Source organism: Telopea speciosissima, chromosome 6 (assembly GCF_018873765.1).
Source record: "Telopea speciosissima isolate NSW1024214 ecotype Mountain lineage chromosome 6, Tspe_v1, whole genome shotgun sequence".
Taxonomy (NCBI): Eukaryota; Viridiplantae; Streptophyta; class Magnoliopsida; order Proteales; family Proteaceae; genus Telopea; species Telopea speciosissima.
In genome coordinates this window covers 64,666,057-64,681,137 of record NC_057921.1, presented here as the reverse complement: position 1 = coordinate 64,681,137, position 15,081 = coordinate 64,666,057, and the positions used below count along the sequence as shown (strand labels likewise).

The window sequence follows — 15,081 nt, the reverse complement described above, 5'->3', positions numbered from 1 at the left end:
AATAATTCATATTAATTTACTGCTTAGTTTATTTGAAATCGTTCTTCCAACCTGGAAGTTTCTTGTCGGTTTCGCATCCAATCCCCAATCCGTTCTGAAATTTCCCAATTTGCACAATTTGCTTGGAAGTCAATACAAAATCCTCTCTTTATTAGCTTTTGAGAAGGATTTTTCCATTACTTTTCCTGTTCCAGAGTTTGGGAGAAAGACAGAGAGGGAGCTAAAACAATCAATCAATCTTAAAAAAATGACAGAAGCAACGAAACCGGTATTACAAAAACCACCAGGTTACAAAGACCCAAACGCCCCGATCTCCACGGCACCAAAACCACAAATCCGGAAACAGCCTCTTCCTCCATCATTCCAGCCGAAACGAAAACGCCATGGTTGCTGTCGCATCTGCTGTTGCTTCTTCTGCATCTTCCTACTCCTTCTCATCGTCCTCATTGCCGCCGCCGGTGCACTCTTCTACCTGTGGTTCGATCCAAAACTCCCAATCTATCGCTTGCAGTCCATCCAGTTTCCTCGCTTTAACATCTCCGTCACATCTGACGGAACTTACCTAGATTCCCAAACGGTCGTGAGGCTTGAAGCTAAGAATCCGAACCGCAAGAAAATTACATTTTACTACGATGAGAGTGAGGTTCGGATGACCGTTGGCAATGACGTTGATTTAGGTTCGGTATCCATACCAAGGTTCACTCAGGCGAAGCAGAACATAACGGCTTTGAAGTTTGCGACACAGGTGAAGCACGCTTTGATAGACGATGGCGAAGGTTTGAAGCTGAAGGCTCAGTTCCGAAGCAAGAGTATGTTGGTTCGCGTGGAGGTTCGGACTAGATTCGGGGTAGGTGTGGAGAAATTGACGTTGGGGAAGTTGGCGGTGAACGTTTTGTGCGGAGGCGTCACATTGAAGGATTTAAGCGCAGGCAACACACCCCAGTGCACCGTCAACCTTTTCAAATGGTAAGAATGATTCATTTTAACTTTTTCGGTAAATTCTGTCAACCTTACTAATTAATAATGGGCAAGAGATCTCCACTTGGTGGTGTTTCCCACGCCTACTCACAAGGTTACATGAGATGATGTCTCGGCCCTCTGGGTAGATGTCAAGGCGTGCTCACCCATTGAAGAGCGTAGGAAACACAATCAAATAGAGACCTTGAGTTTTAATGAAGGTAACTGACTTCATATGGGTCATGATTATAAGAATTGGAATCGGAATTGGTAAAAATTAGGGGTAATTAGGGTCAATCAAGGTTAACCCAGCTCAATTAGGATCAATCAGAGCTAGGCTATGTTGGGCTGAGCTCAATAGGGATGGGCCTTGACTGAAATATCCTTATCTGACCTCAGGTTGGGCTTGGATTGAGTTAAGGAGACCTAGGGTTGGACTGAGGTTTTGGGAAATCTGGCCTGATTGCACCATTAGGTTTACTTGTCCACTTTGTGCCCCATTTAACCTAGCCAGTGGCTTGATTAGATGCTATCACTTGACATTAAGGTGGCCCAACTAGAAAACCTACTCAAAATTGTTGAGTTTATTGATGCAACATCTAGTAAATTACATCAAATGTATATAGAAAGATAAACAGGATTTTGCTAGCTTCATGAAACTTTTGATGTTGAAACATTACGATTCCAAATTAGAGGGAAAATGTTCTCTGAGCCGCTGGGATAGGGTAATGACCTTGTTGCCCTTCAATATTTGATACTATTTTATCGCATAGCAATAGCCAATAGGGTGTTTCTCTATGCCACTTGCTCAGAGGACCCTCTTCTATTTAAAAATTACTAATTTTTATAAAATCATATAAAATATTAACATCTATTTCTACTAGAATTTTTCCTAAATGATTCATCAACCTTGGCGTTTTATGGACTACACACCTAGTTGTACCATCTAAAAATTGGGAAAAGATTACTTGAGCCTCGTGCGAAGGAGGGTACTCTAGCACCCCCCCTCTCTCTCCCTCTTTGCATGAAATGACATCTTTAATTTTAAACAAACAGTCCTAACGTTTTATCTCTTTGGGACTTACATTGTCGTTGTTTGATTGCAGGATCAACATAAGATAACATTCTTTTCCATAAAAAGGGAAATGCGTAACACAAAGCCACCTTATTGATGAATTCAAATGTTGTATTGTTGTTTTGAGTTGTGATATGTATAATAAGTTGTTTCTTTCTTCTTCTTATAATTTTTGTTTATTAAATGATCCATAAGTAGAAATCATATGCTAATTTCAGTATGTGGCTAATTAGTGATATATATTTTTTTGGGGGATGTGTTGAAACAAGTAGTCATCTTTTTTTATGCCCATTGCATTTTGGGATAGTGTGACATTAGTGTGAACTGTGAAATGTTACCATGATCCATTTTGCTTTTTTACATTTCCATGTGTTCAGTGATTGGACTTTGCTTGGCTAAAAAATTATTACTACACACTATCAGGGATTTGTAATTTTATATATGAAACTCTAAAAACTAGTTGATAGAAGAGGGTTTTCACCATACGACTACTTGATCCTTGGTTTCCAAGGTAGCATACAAAGGTTCTGACCATTATTGGAGCAACCAAGTGTATTTGTAACTCCACAAACTAGTTGAAAATTCAACTTTAATAATTTGAGCCAAGCATTGGGTAATATGGTATAGATGAAAATATGGGATCCCAAATTAGCACATAGTTTATCTACTAATTATAAAACCCATTGAACAATGGTTCCCAAAAATGCATTCTAGAATCTAGTTGTTTTCTATTTTCTCCTTTTAAAATGTGGTTTAGACCCAAAGTCTATTATGAGAATGTATACCAAACATGGTCTTAATACGTTATGTTTTTATTATAGTTGAATCTTGACATGCATAAGAAAATGGTATGAGAATGATTGAAAAGTCAAATAAAAATACAAGGGCAAGCATATAACTAATCTCAAGGATACAATATTTATTCTCATAAAAAAGAAAAAAAAGAAAAAAAAAGATACAATATTTATTAGAGTGAGCGGCAACTCTGTGTTGTTTTAAGCTAGGCAACATGAGACACATACGATGAAGTTCTTCCCCATAATTTGATGCATGGCTAATCCAAAGTGGGCGCTACCTATTAAAACGATTTGATTTTGGTTTCAAAAGTTGGAGTCCTTTTTCAGTCGGTTTCATGACTAAAACCGTTGAACCAAGTCGAATTACTTATTTTTGAATCGAATAAGAAACCGAACAGAATTATATTTTTCTTTAATATTTCAATCAATGTGGATGATAAATTCTATTATTTTTTAAATGCTCAAATTTTTTTTTTGTGGATGATGACGCTAACAACCAATGGTTCCTTTGTTGGCTAAAATGTAAAAAGTTAGCCCAAACACCTAAAATAGGACCTAAATCAAATATGAAATCAAAACCAAATCGAGTCAATTCGATTTTTTATTTGGAAAATGTATTCCTATTACTGGTTCGATTTTGATTTATACATTTTGTATCTTGAACCAAACAAAATTGAATAACTGAAACCAAAGCAATTGACACCCTTAAAATTTTAACATCTTTTTCACTTTAATGAAAGAAAAACCAAATCAATCAATCATATGGTAGGAATAACCCCCATTGAGGGGGGACCTTTCCTCTTATATCAGGTTAGGAAATCTCCATCTATTGGACGTATATGTATGTAGGCTTTGTCCATGGGCTTTATTGCCGAATGAGGCTTTAAAAATTTTCCCCTTTATAGACCCACTTTGCATTAAAAAAAAAACAAACCCCATGGATAACTCTTGCATGCCATCTTCTAGGGTTAGGGAAAAAAAATAAAAGAGCACTTTAATCAATGAAAATTGAAAAATTAGAATTGATAAAAGTACCATTATAATATATATATTTTTTATATCTTCTTGAATGTGGCATGCAAGGCAATCCTTCCAAACGATCTCGCTTAGTTCACAACACAACTTGGAAGCCTCCTTATCCATGCTGGTTTCTAGTCATTTAGGTAGATTTTCCCCAAATAAGGTATCACTAGATGGAGCAATAAAAACTTTAAAAAATTATTAGATTCAATAGTTACGAAAATACTTGAACATTAAAGTGGAAGGAGAAATTTTCATTTTATCTACGGTTTAGAGAATCGAGGGTCATCATTCTCTCTCTGTTTAAGTATGAAGTTCGACTTTACCTCTAGAGTTACAAGCAAAACTTGATTCAAATAGATGGGCATGAGATTGGTGCCCGATCGCGTGACCTTGCATTAATGTAGAGGCCAATAAGAACACGTACAATGGCATCAATAAAATTAAATAATAATATAATTATTTGGCAAGAGAAGAAAATTTGACATTTTTTTAGTATTCTGGAAGTCTTCATTTCTTTGCCGTCTCAAAAAAATAAAGAATTGACCATATGAGAAAACAAGTCTTTAAAAATGAAGGTTCTCAAAAAAATGGAAGAAGCGAATGGAAAACCATGTATAGTAGAATGGAAAATGCCCATTCATTCCAAAATCCAAACAAAACAATAATTGATTATATGACAAAAACGAATTATTGAATTTGGGTGAGTGGTCGATTCCACCCATACATTGTCTATCCAAAGGTTAGAATTGTCCCATCACTTTCCAATTTCCACATGTCAAAAATTAAGTGGGTGGTTTCTACAATCAATCAAACCAGCAAACCGATTCACCGGTCGCAAGTGTGGAGTTACTGACAGCACAGCCTGGGTGAACCGGTTCTCCAGCCGGTTTGAAATTCCATTTGTTTTTTGAAAAAAAAACTGTAGGGCCCACAGAAAAGCATGGCCAATCAGGGGTCGGTCGAGTCGAGTATTGTGACAGAGCACTAAGCAGAACAGGTTATAAAATGTCAATAATTCCTATGTTTTCTCAGTTTCTATAATTCCAGAGATTCCGATAAAAGGCAGAGAGGACTGAGGAGGATCAAATCTCGCAGGTAATACTCAGCTCAAACAAGCTTTCGTGTTGTTTCCAGCTTCTTCTTTTCGTGCTCAAGACACTTTTTTTCTTTCTTCTTTCCTCATCTCCCTCCATCTGAGTTGATCTAGGGTTTCGCGATGGCTTCCAAGCGGATCTTGAAAGAACTGAAGGATCTCCAAAAAGATCCTCCTACATCTTGCAGCGCAGGTATAATCCTTGATCGCGAGCTCGATCTGCAGTTGTTTTGTTGTTTGTGTGTTGTTGTTCTCCTGGATGCTGCTTTTGTTGTTATCGTTGTTGTGTTCGGAATTATTGTTATTATTGTTAGTTTGTAATTATTGCGCTTGGCTACTTCATGTTGATTCTGGCTTTAGTTAAATCAATTAGGAGCGATACTAGTTTCTGATAGTGTGTTCATCACTATGGTAAATGAAATTGGAAAGGTCGTGAGGCAAAACTTCAGCTATTCGGACACTGCAGTGTTTTTTCCTTCTTTTTCAGGTTTTATTTGGAAAGCTAGCATAGAATTCCCTACTGCATGTAAAGAAGAAAAAACTCCTTTTTGTCCATGGATTTAGATGATTCCAGTCATTAGAGTGCAATTTGTCTTCTTGACATTTAAATTCGTTGCTATGGTACGTCGTCATGGGTAGACAATATGTAAGGTTTCTACTTTCCATGGAATGTTGTTCCTGCATATCCACCACTTTTTACTTGGGGGGAAAAAGCTATAATTATTGCATAGGATGGAATAGCTTATGAGTTTAAACTTCTATTTAGGGGATCATCCTGTTGTACTCTTATTCCTTCCAAGACATATCTGTACCATATTTTGTTACTATGTACAAAGTGATGGATCTTTTTTTTATTATTATTAAGATAGATAGGCCCCAAGCGAGTTGATTAATTGTGAGGTGTTGGTCATTGCTTGAGCACAAACAAAATGCCCAATGGATGGAGGAGAAGTGTTGTGGTTCTGTGTTACTTGCCTATAAAATAGGTAGACATTGTGATGTAGTTATTGTGGGTAATTATGAGTTATTATTTTTAATAGCATGAGTTGTTGTCGTATGGGTAGTTAGGAGATGTTGGGAACTTAGTTACCTAAGATAGTAGGAGAATTGGGGGGGGGGGGGGGAGGGGGGAGTTACTTAGTAGTTGTTGTAAGTTACGGTAATTGTGTGTACGTGGATTACCTTATGGGGAAGTTACTTAGTAGTTGTTGTAAGTTACGGTAACTGTGTGTACGTGGAATACCTTCTTTATTGGATGATAATGAAAGAGACAACACAATTAGTTATCCTAAATTATCTCTCTAGATTTATCTTGAGAAGAGGATTGGTGGCCTCCCAATTGCGCCAGAACGTCTGGCCCGCTTCGTCCGTAAATCCCCAAAACCCCTATCCCCCTATTATATATCTCTCTATCTCATCTCTTGTTCTCCTTATTATTTCTCTTTGTTTTCTTATTTTATTTTTAGATTATCCTTGCACGTAACATTCTGATTTACAAAAATAAAGGTGATATTTAGAGTTGCAAAAACTATAGAGGCATAAAAATAATGAGTCATACTATATGTTAAGACAAGAAACTATTATTACGTAGAAGCAATTTGGTTTTACGCCAAGAAGATCCATGACGAAAGCTATTTACTTAGGAGACTAATGTAAAGATTTAGAGACTACTAGAAGGATTTCCATATAATCTTTATTCACCAAAAAAAAGCCTATGACAGAGTTCTTAGAGAGTTAATCCAGCAAGTATTAGAGAAGAGTAGTGTTTCAAGTAAATATGTAGACATAATTAAGATTTGTATGATGGTGTGGTGACTAGTGTAAGAACTATTGGTGAATTCCTGGTGCGGAACACGGGTCAGTATATCCTATTAGGTTCGCTTATGGGCCTACCTGAATAATAGAGGACTCAAATAAAAGGATTGATGGCAATCCGTAAATATGTAGAAGTTTATATAACCAATGACAGAATGGTAAATAACTGAAAGTTATGATAGGAATGGTAGTATTGTAATTAATCTGAAGTTGTAAAGGAGAGATGGCAGATTTGTAATTATTAGAAGCACAAAAGACTTGAACAAATAAAGGAAAGGTGCGTATGAGTGAAAGGGGTAGTTTTGGAATGGGAAAACAAAATATGGATAAGATTCATATTAGGAAGGGTAAAATAGGAAAAAGTAAATTAAAGGGGTTTATTTACCTAAGGAAATAGAGATCGTCTTCAACCTTGGAGCACAACAGAACCAGCGGTAAGGAAGCTCCGTGCGATTGATTCAGGCCTCCAACTCAAGCTCTGAATGCATGCAAAAAGATTCGAACAGGTTCGTAATCCTTAGTGATATTGTTTCCAGATCATAGAAAAACCATCAGGGAAGCACCAAAACAAAGACCAACTACAGAACTGGATATGGCAGTAAAGGAAAACCAGATCTGCAACTGGTATACTTGCTCACTACAAAGGATGGCTTGGGGAAAGAAACTCCAGGGTTTCTATCGCCTATGAAAGCCCCACTTTCGATCAAGATATTGGACCAGATAGAGCTCTGCCGAAGGAGTTCCGACAAACCCTCTGTTATTCACTATTCTGCTAGAACATAACTAGATATAATTGTTCTTCTGCCAGAACAAAACCTGAGATTGGGAAGATGATAGGAAGAATGGAAGGAGAAGAAGAAGAAGAAGATATCAGAAGAGGGGAGAAGAAAGGCCCGCAAGGCTCATGTCAGCCATTGACTTAACCCAAATAATTTTTATCCAAAACTCTCAAATCTGAAAATACTTGTTACTAAAGTATTTAAAGACTCAAGCAATCCTAATCCTACCCTGAAACTGAAATAGAGTCTAACTCTATATTGGACTCAAATTCTAGCTCTAACTCAACGTACGATTCTATCAAGAATAAATAATAAAAAGAAAATTACAAATTTTAACTCAAAAAATAAATCCTAATTCCTACACATAATTGCATCAATTTCCAGTTACAATTGGGTTAATCAACTTCAAGCCCTTATTTGTTTGCAATTATCATAGATGATTTAACCAGAGACATTCAAGATGTGGTTCCTTGGTGTATGCTTTTTGCTGATGATATTGTTTTGGTGGATGAGACAAAAATAGGGATTAACGTCAAGTTGGAGTTATGTAGGTCAACCTTGGAATCTTGAAATAAGTAGAACGAAGACGGTGTATATGATGTGTAACTTCAGTTATATTAGGATGGATAATGAGATGGTGAAAATTGACAAGAGGGTGATTCTACAAAGTGATTATTTTAGGTATCTGGACTCAATCATAAAAAAAGAAGGTGATTTGGAGGATGATGTTTCACAGAGAATTAAAATAGGATGGATAAAGTGGAGCGGTGCGTCCAAAGTGTTGTTTGATCGATGTATTCCTTTAAAACTTAAAGGAAAATTTTTTAGGATAGTCATACGACCAGCTATGATGTATGGTGTGGAATATTGAGCATTTTATAAACTCAATGTAGCAGAGATGAGGATGTTGAGATGGATGTGTGGCATAACTATGAAGGATAAAATAAGGAATGATCATATTAGAGCTGATTTGGGAGTAACTCTGATACATGATAAGCTACGAGAAAGTCGTTTAAGGTGGCATGGCCATGTTTAACGGAGGTCTTCGGGTGCTCCAGTACGGAGGACTGGTTTGATTCTGATTAAGGAACTAAAAGAGCCAGGGGAAGACCTAAAATGACCCTAGGAGAAGAAGCGAGGAAAGACATGCATAGTTTATAACCTCAATTATAGCTGATTGAAGGGTAAGGATCCATGCAGCCGACTTCATTTTGTTGGGATAAGGCTGAGTTGTTGTTGTTGGTCTTTGCCAACTGAGCTAACCCCCTTGGGGTTCAGAGTGGTGGGAGATTCACTACTTCCATCTAGTGTTTATATTACAGAGTTAATATTAGGTTCTATCAATAGATGCCTCTTATTCTTAGGGTATGGTGAAATTAAGATAAATTTCATTGGTCACTATTTTAGGTAGTTATTATTTGTTATTAGTTTTTATATAATGTGAGATTTGTACAGCCTTCACTGGGGCCCTTCTTGCCACTCCTTTTTGTGTTTCTATTATTTCGATCATGTGCCTCTAACAAGTCTACACATTTGTAAGATAAATTTAAATGGGTTGGTACATGCTTCAATAAACATGGAAGTATTCTTTGATAAGTTTGCCATTTGCATGTAAGTGAAGTGTAGATATTTTTTTGAGATAGAGTTGATTTCTGTGAAACTTTTTTTCGCTCCCTTCTTATGGGCATCATGACTGTGAATCAGTTTTGAATATTGATTGCAATCTCCTGCTCAGAACATGGTTCAATAAAAAGCAGAAAGTTCAGATTTTGGATTTTACTAAATATTGAGGGCGGACCTTGGTGCAACAGTTAAGGTTGCTCCATTGTGACCAAGTGGTCACGGGTTTGAGTCTGGAAACAGCTTCTCTGCGAAAGCAGGGGTAAGGCTGCGTACATTGTGACCCTTCCCAGACCCCGTAGTGGCAGGAGCCTCGTGCACTGGGTACTCCCTTTATTGTTGAAATTCCAGGTTTTTGTACAAGCCCTGGTTAAATTTTCTTTTCAAAATAGGTTGCAATCAAATCAAATGTAGTAATAATAAATAAAAAATTTGTAGTCATTTGAAACGTTGTTTCTGCCAATTAAATGTGTAACTGGCTTTTCCAAATGCGAAAGTGAGATGCAAGACATTATTTATGCCTGGAAGGCAGCTGAAAACATCCATTATGAAGAGTAAATATCACTTACATAATTTTTTTTGTTAAATAGATGAATACATGACACTGATGACTTCTCATATATGAAAAATAAATGATAAATGTGTGCATAAATAAATTAAAGAGAATTTCATTGATAACTGATTTTTTTTTTGGGGGGGGGGGAGGGGGGGGTCCTACGGATGGGGGGGGGGTTGCAGTGGCAATTTGCACTGCAATATGCGGTGGTGGGGGGTCTTGAAACCGATACCCAAGCCCAGGGCCTGCCAGCGGCATAACCACCAGACCAAGTCTGGTGTCTACAAGTGTTATTTTGACTAAATTAAAAACTACAAAGTGTGATAAGACAATTTTTAATTGTTTCATTGAAAATATATGTTTTGTTGGTTTATGGATAATATGGGTCCTCACATTCCTTGATCGGAAGAAGTGCTGAACATTCTAACTGTATCTGTTGCCTAATATGATATCTAATTTTCTCTTTAAACTCAATGTTGTCTACAGTCATGGTTCAGATAAAATGCAAAAGGTCGGGTTTTGAAGTTTATCTGTTGACTTATTGGGGACCTAGTTTAAACCTGTCCTTTTCAAATCAAATGTTAAGAAAATTTGAATTTTCAATGTCATTTGAAACCTTTTCTCCACCAATGACTTGGTGTGTAGAGGTGAATTTTTCTAACAAATGGATGGTTCAAATGGTATTGAAGCCAATACACAAGACTGAATTTTGATGGTTAAGGAGGAGTGATATGATGCAGATTTGAAGAGTTAAATGACCAAGGGGTAGGCCAAAAATGGCTTTGGGAAGAAGTGGTGAGAAAATACATGAATGGATTTGGGTTGACAACTAACATGGATTTGAAATGAGCTGAAGGGTGAAACAAGATCCATGTAGCTGACCTCATTTAATTGTGAAAAGTCTGAGTTGAGTTGTATTGCATGGCAGGGCTTGTGAAAGATGTTTGTGCTTGCTACCTTTTCTTTGAGATAAAAATTCTAGATGATTCCTATTGTCAACCTTGAAGAAAACAGCAGATTTACCATCAGTTTAGACTGCATTTGTGTCTCATATTTCTCAAAATCAAATTTTCTGTAGTAGAAAAATTTTTGGACTTGCTTGACAAGGCAGGGAAAAATTTTCCCCTCAGTGGTGGTAAAAAAGGTCTTCTGGATTTGCATTTTGGATAGTTGCAATGACAATTGATTAGTATTAACATATTTGCTTGGTTGTCTTTAGGTTCAGTTGCTGAATACAAGATTATGTTATAACTTAGTTTAGTTGGTGTTGTCTCTGTCATTTTGCGAGTCATTGTTTAGTTTGGAATTGTCTATGCTGATTGTGGATGGTGCACATGAAGCTCTTTGTAATGATTAAATTATAATAGCTTGTACATTGAATTGGAGAAGCTATAGAACTTGTGTTATGAGGATGAGCTATGAGGTGAACAATGTGATTTATTTCCAGTGTACAGTGTAATCTGATGAAATTGCACTGGCATGTGGTAGTACTCGGAAATGTTCTCATAAATGGGATTGGTAGTGACAAGCAAGAACATGTTCCATTTGTGTTTGATCCTATGAAAGGGATGCTCTGTGGTGAACTTAAGACAATGGCGACAGCTGGTATGATCATAGAATGCTTTTAGAGAAATATCTGTATGAAGCCATGGGGAAGAATGGAAAAAAAAAAACCATCTGGTTAGGTGGGCCAACCGACCGATCGAGTTGAGTTGGGCTGGGCATCCATGTCACAGAACTTTCTCTGGCCAAGAATCCCATTATTGATCGAATCGGAGCAATTCCTTTAGCAAGTAATCCCTACATGAGAACCGATGTGTCATGATCAAATGATTCATGAGAATGCTTTTTGTGACAAAACCAATAGAAAGCAAACCAGAATTTATGAAGGGCAGAAAGACGGAACAATGGGAGAGGGTGTGCTGAATCATGATAAATTCAGTCTGCAATATGGTGGGTTGTGCCTTTATTTATAAACTTGTAAATACAATTGTAATCTGAATAGGAAACTAAACCTTGTCTAAACAGGAAACTTACTTAGATTAGGAAACTGACAACCAACTCCTCCTAACTTTACTAGCAATTAAAGACACAAAGCAATAAGGGAACCCACAATAGGGACACTCCTCTCGTGGCATATATCTTTACACTTTTAAACCACTATATAAATACTATTAATAAATAAAAATATAGGACAGAGAATATATTTATAGGGAGGTGTGCATTACCCTTGATACATATTTTTGAAATATTTAGATTGGATATGTGTTTGATATCTTTATTGAAGATCACTCGTGTTTGGTTTCTTTTTCTAGATTGTATTTAGCAAGACTGCGAGCTTTATTTTATAATATTTGAACCACTCCCTATTTTTACAAGTATCTAATAAAATATTATTATACATCTTCATGATCTTTTGCATCAACAAACCTTATGTTCTAAAACTTGAACAATGCTCTATTTTCACCAGCAAATTGGGAAGATTCTGAAACATCAACTTTGTTTAATTGATTTGTCAGTTCATCCGTCTCTGAGACATTTATTGTTTGTTTTCAGGCCCTGTTGCTGAAGACATGTTTCATTGGCAAGCAACTATTATGGGTCCCCCCGACAGTCCTTATGCAGGGGGTGTCTTTTTAGTTACTATTCATTTTCCTCCTGATTATCCATTTAAACCACCAAAGGTATTGCTCCAATTCTAATTGCTCTATGTGAATTTTTTGAATGTGGCTTCACATCAAGTACATCCTTCTTTTATTTGATGCTAGTGCTTTAGGATTATTTTTTTAATAGGTTATGATGCATAATATTTGAAGGAGGAAGTGGTGTACCAACTTCCTTGAAGGCTGTTCTTAGAGTAAGGGCAAACCATGCTTTAGAAACGCACAAGTAGCATACTAGTGAAGAGACTGTTTTACTTGAGTTGGGGGGGGGGGGGGCAGGGGTGAGGGATGGGGGTGGTTCCTTGTCAAAACCATGCTTTTAAGGAGTGGCCATCCCTGGGATATAATTGCTTCTGTCCAACACAAGATTTTGGCTGGTACAATTGGCTGATCCTATGAAATTCTCTGTGGATTGGCTTTGAACTGTTCATCCTGTCAGCAGATTAGAATTTATCCAAATTGGGATTGATTGGACCAATCTACTCCCCATTCCTGGTCCAATAAACCATGGCCTGAGCACATTGTCAAGTTCCTGGTATATGATATGCTACCTTTAAAAGTGCATGGAGTGGGTTGAATTTAGTTCTCTGTTTGACAATTCACTGAGCCACTTCCTCTGGACCTATGGTCGATCATCTAGTTAATTTTTTTCCCCTAGCATTTTCAGTTGTCAGATTGATGGAGAGCTGTTCAGACAATTTTTAACTGTTGGAGAGTAAAGAACCATGTGGATCGGTCATATGTTAAATTTGGAGCCAAACTGTATCGTATGGCTCTCATGTATTGAACTGTTTCTCTAACCCATCCAAAGATTGACCAAAATTGGCTTGTTGGTTGTGTTGCTTGATAAAATTCTTTTGGGTTGAAATTTAGCACAACTTAAAGGTGACATTGACTAGCTGTCTACGAATTTTGAGGACCAACTAAGCTATCACATGGCAAATTAAAGCACTCAAAAGGCACTGGTCTAGGGATACCTCACTAGACAGGCCAGCCTAGAGAATCCTTTCCCAATTATTATATACTATGTGTAGTTTGATGACTAAATAGTTGTATGAAAAAGATAACTAAATAGAGTTTATGCTCTCTTTTTACTTAGTGGATGGGCTGTGCAGGTTGCTTTCAGGACGAAGGTTTTCCATCCAAATATCAATAGCAATGGCAGCATTTGCCTTGACATCTTGAAGGAGCAGTGGAGCCCTGCCTTGACTATTTCTAAGGTTCTTCCTCTGTAACTTCTATACCTGACACACTGTTTCTGATAGCTGATCAATAATAGTAATTGGCCACCAAAGGAGAGGATAAATTGAGTTCCTGAATATTTATTTGGAATGAGCAAGACAACGTTGATTCCCAGTTCAAAAATCAAACCTTGCCCACAAGTTATCATCAGATCATCAGAACAAAAAAATGTTGAAAGGGGTCACTATAACAAGGTTGATTTTGACCTGGATAGGGCCTGATTTTAGTGTATTTGTATGTGTATATTTAGAGGGTGGGCCTTGGTGCAACGGTAAGGTTGCTCCACTGTGACCAAGTGGTCACGGGTTCGAGTCTGGAAACAGCCTCTCTGCTAAAGCCAGGGGTAAGGCTGTGTACATTATGACCCTCTCCAGACCCTGCAGTGGTGGGAGCCTTGTGCACTGGATACGCCATATGCCCTTTTATTTGTATGTGTATATTTATATACTAACCATGGCCCAGGTGACGTACATTCCCTCTTATCTATCTGTAGTCCATTTCCCTGACCCAAATCCCTAGAACAATGTCTAAGTTTTATTGAAACCCCAAAACTATAGCCCCCAGTCTTAAGAGTTGTGCTTTACATAATTCCCTCCTTGTGAAGTTTTATGTGCCTCGACTGTTTACCTGCCAGGTAATATGGTGGGAAAATCCTTTCTCGACCCTATAGTGCAAGAGTAAGGTTGTGTTATTGACCTTACCTCTACTAATTGCCAGCCCTAGACTGGTGGTATCCTTGGTTGTGGCAGTTTATCATAAGGAAATACAACGTAGGTTTGTTTCTTGTCTATTATAGAGTTGTCATGCTTGGAAGTTTGGAGTTGCAGTGATTCTGTTGAATGCAGTGAAATTTTTTCTTAAGAGGGTTGGAAAGATCCTTGTTTTCAATTTCAGGTGTTGCTCTCGATCTGCTCCCTGTTGACGGATCCGAACCCTGATGACCCTTTGGTGCCGGAGATAGCTCACATGTACAAGACAGACAGGAGCAAGTACGAGACAACTGCAAGGAGCTGGACTCAGAAGTATGCAATGGGTTAGTTGTGTGCGTGTCTGGAGAGGGTGGGTGGTGGTGTGGAGGGCTACATTCCTTTCGTGCTGGGGGGCCTTTTGTCTTTCAGTATTTCTGTATGACTGAAGTTTGATGCGTCTCTTCATACCTAAACTAGACCTGAAGAGAAAGGTCCAAACTTTGCCCTCCATTAAAAAAGAAAAACTAATGGTATTTCCAATTGTTTGTATGGGAATTTGATCTTTGGACTAAAGAAATTGCCCGTTTCTTAAATATATACATTGTCGACCTGTCATTGATCCTCTTTATTCCCTGTAAATGATATGTGAATAAACCCAAGAGATATGCATGAGATATGGGAATTTGGGTTTTAGGCAGCTTTTGATAATTTTGGTATGGCTTGTCAAAGGGTGCCTCTGCCAATTTGCGTTTGGTTCTTTCTTATCTCATTT

At 37.5% G+C, this 15,081-nt stretch overlaps 2 protein-coding genes across 3 annotated transcripts; both read left to right on the top strand.

Moving 5' to 3' along the window:
* The first annotated feature begins 217 nt into the window (after positions 1-217).
* LOC122664638 (NDR1/HIN1-like protein 6) lies at positions 218-2,190 on the top strand. Its single transcript, XM_043860547.1, has 2 exons — positions 218-966; positions 2,064-2,190. The coding sequence occupies exons 1-2, from the start codon at positions 248-250 to the stop codon at positions 2,077-2,079; spliced, it is 735 nt and encodes a 244-aa protein (XP_043716482.1). The 5' UTR covers positions 218-247; the 3' UTR covers positions 2,080-2,190.
* A 2,738-nt stretch (positions 2,191-4,928) lies between these two features.
* On the top strand, positions 4,929-14,902 carry LOC122664639 (ubiquitin-conjugating enzyme E2-17 kDa). Of its 2 annotated transcripts, XM_043860550.1 has the most exons (5): positions 4,929-4,947; positions 5,051-5,138; positions 12,272-12,399; positions 13,494-13,598; positions 14,515-14,902. In XM_043860550.1, the coding sequence occupies exons 2-5, from the start codon at positions 5,069-5,071 to the stop codon at positions 14,656-14,658; spliced, it is 447 nt and encodes a 148-aa protein (XP_043716485.1). In that variant the 5' UTR covers positions 4,929-4,947; positions 5,051-5,068; the 3' UTR covers positions 14,659-14,902. The 2 variants fall into 2 exon arrangements, with proteins under 2 accessions (XP_043716485.1, XP_043716484.1); XM_043860549.1 differs by lacking the exon at positions 4,929-4,947 and having other exon boundaries at positions 5,001-5,138.
* Positions 14,903-15,081: the final 179 nt, after the last annotated feature.

Coding starts and splice junctions, on each gene's coding strand:
- LOC122664639 (XM_043860550.1), top strand. CDS start 5,069: ATGGCTTCCAAGCGGATCTTGAAAGAACTGAAGGATCTCCAAAAAGAT. Junction 5,139..12,271: donor TCCTACATCTTGCAGCGCAG/GTATAATCCTTG, acceptor GTTTGTTTTCAG/GCCCTGTTGCTGAAGACATG. Junction 13,599..14,514: donor CTGCCTTGACTATTTCTAAG/GTTCTTCCTCTG, acceptor TTTCAATTTCAG/GTGTTGCTCTCGATCTGCTC.
- LOC122664638 (XM_043860547.1), top strand. CDS start 248: ATGACAGAAGCAACGAAACCGGTATTACAAAAACCACCAGGTTACAAA.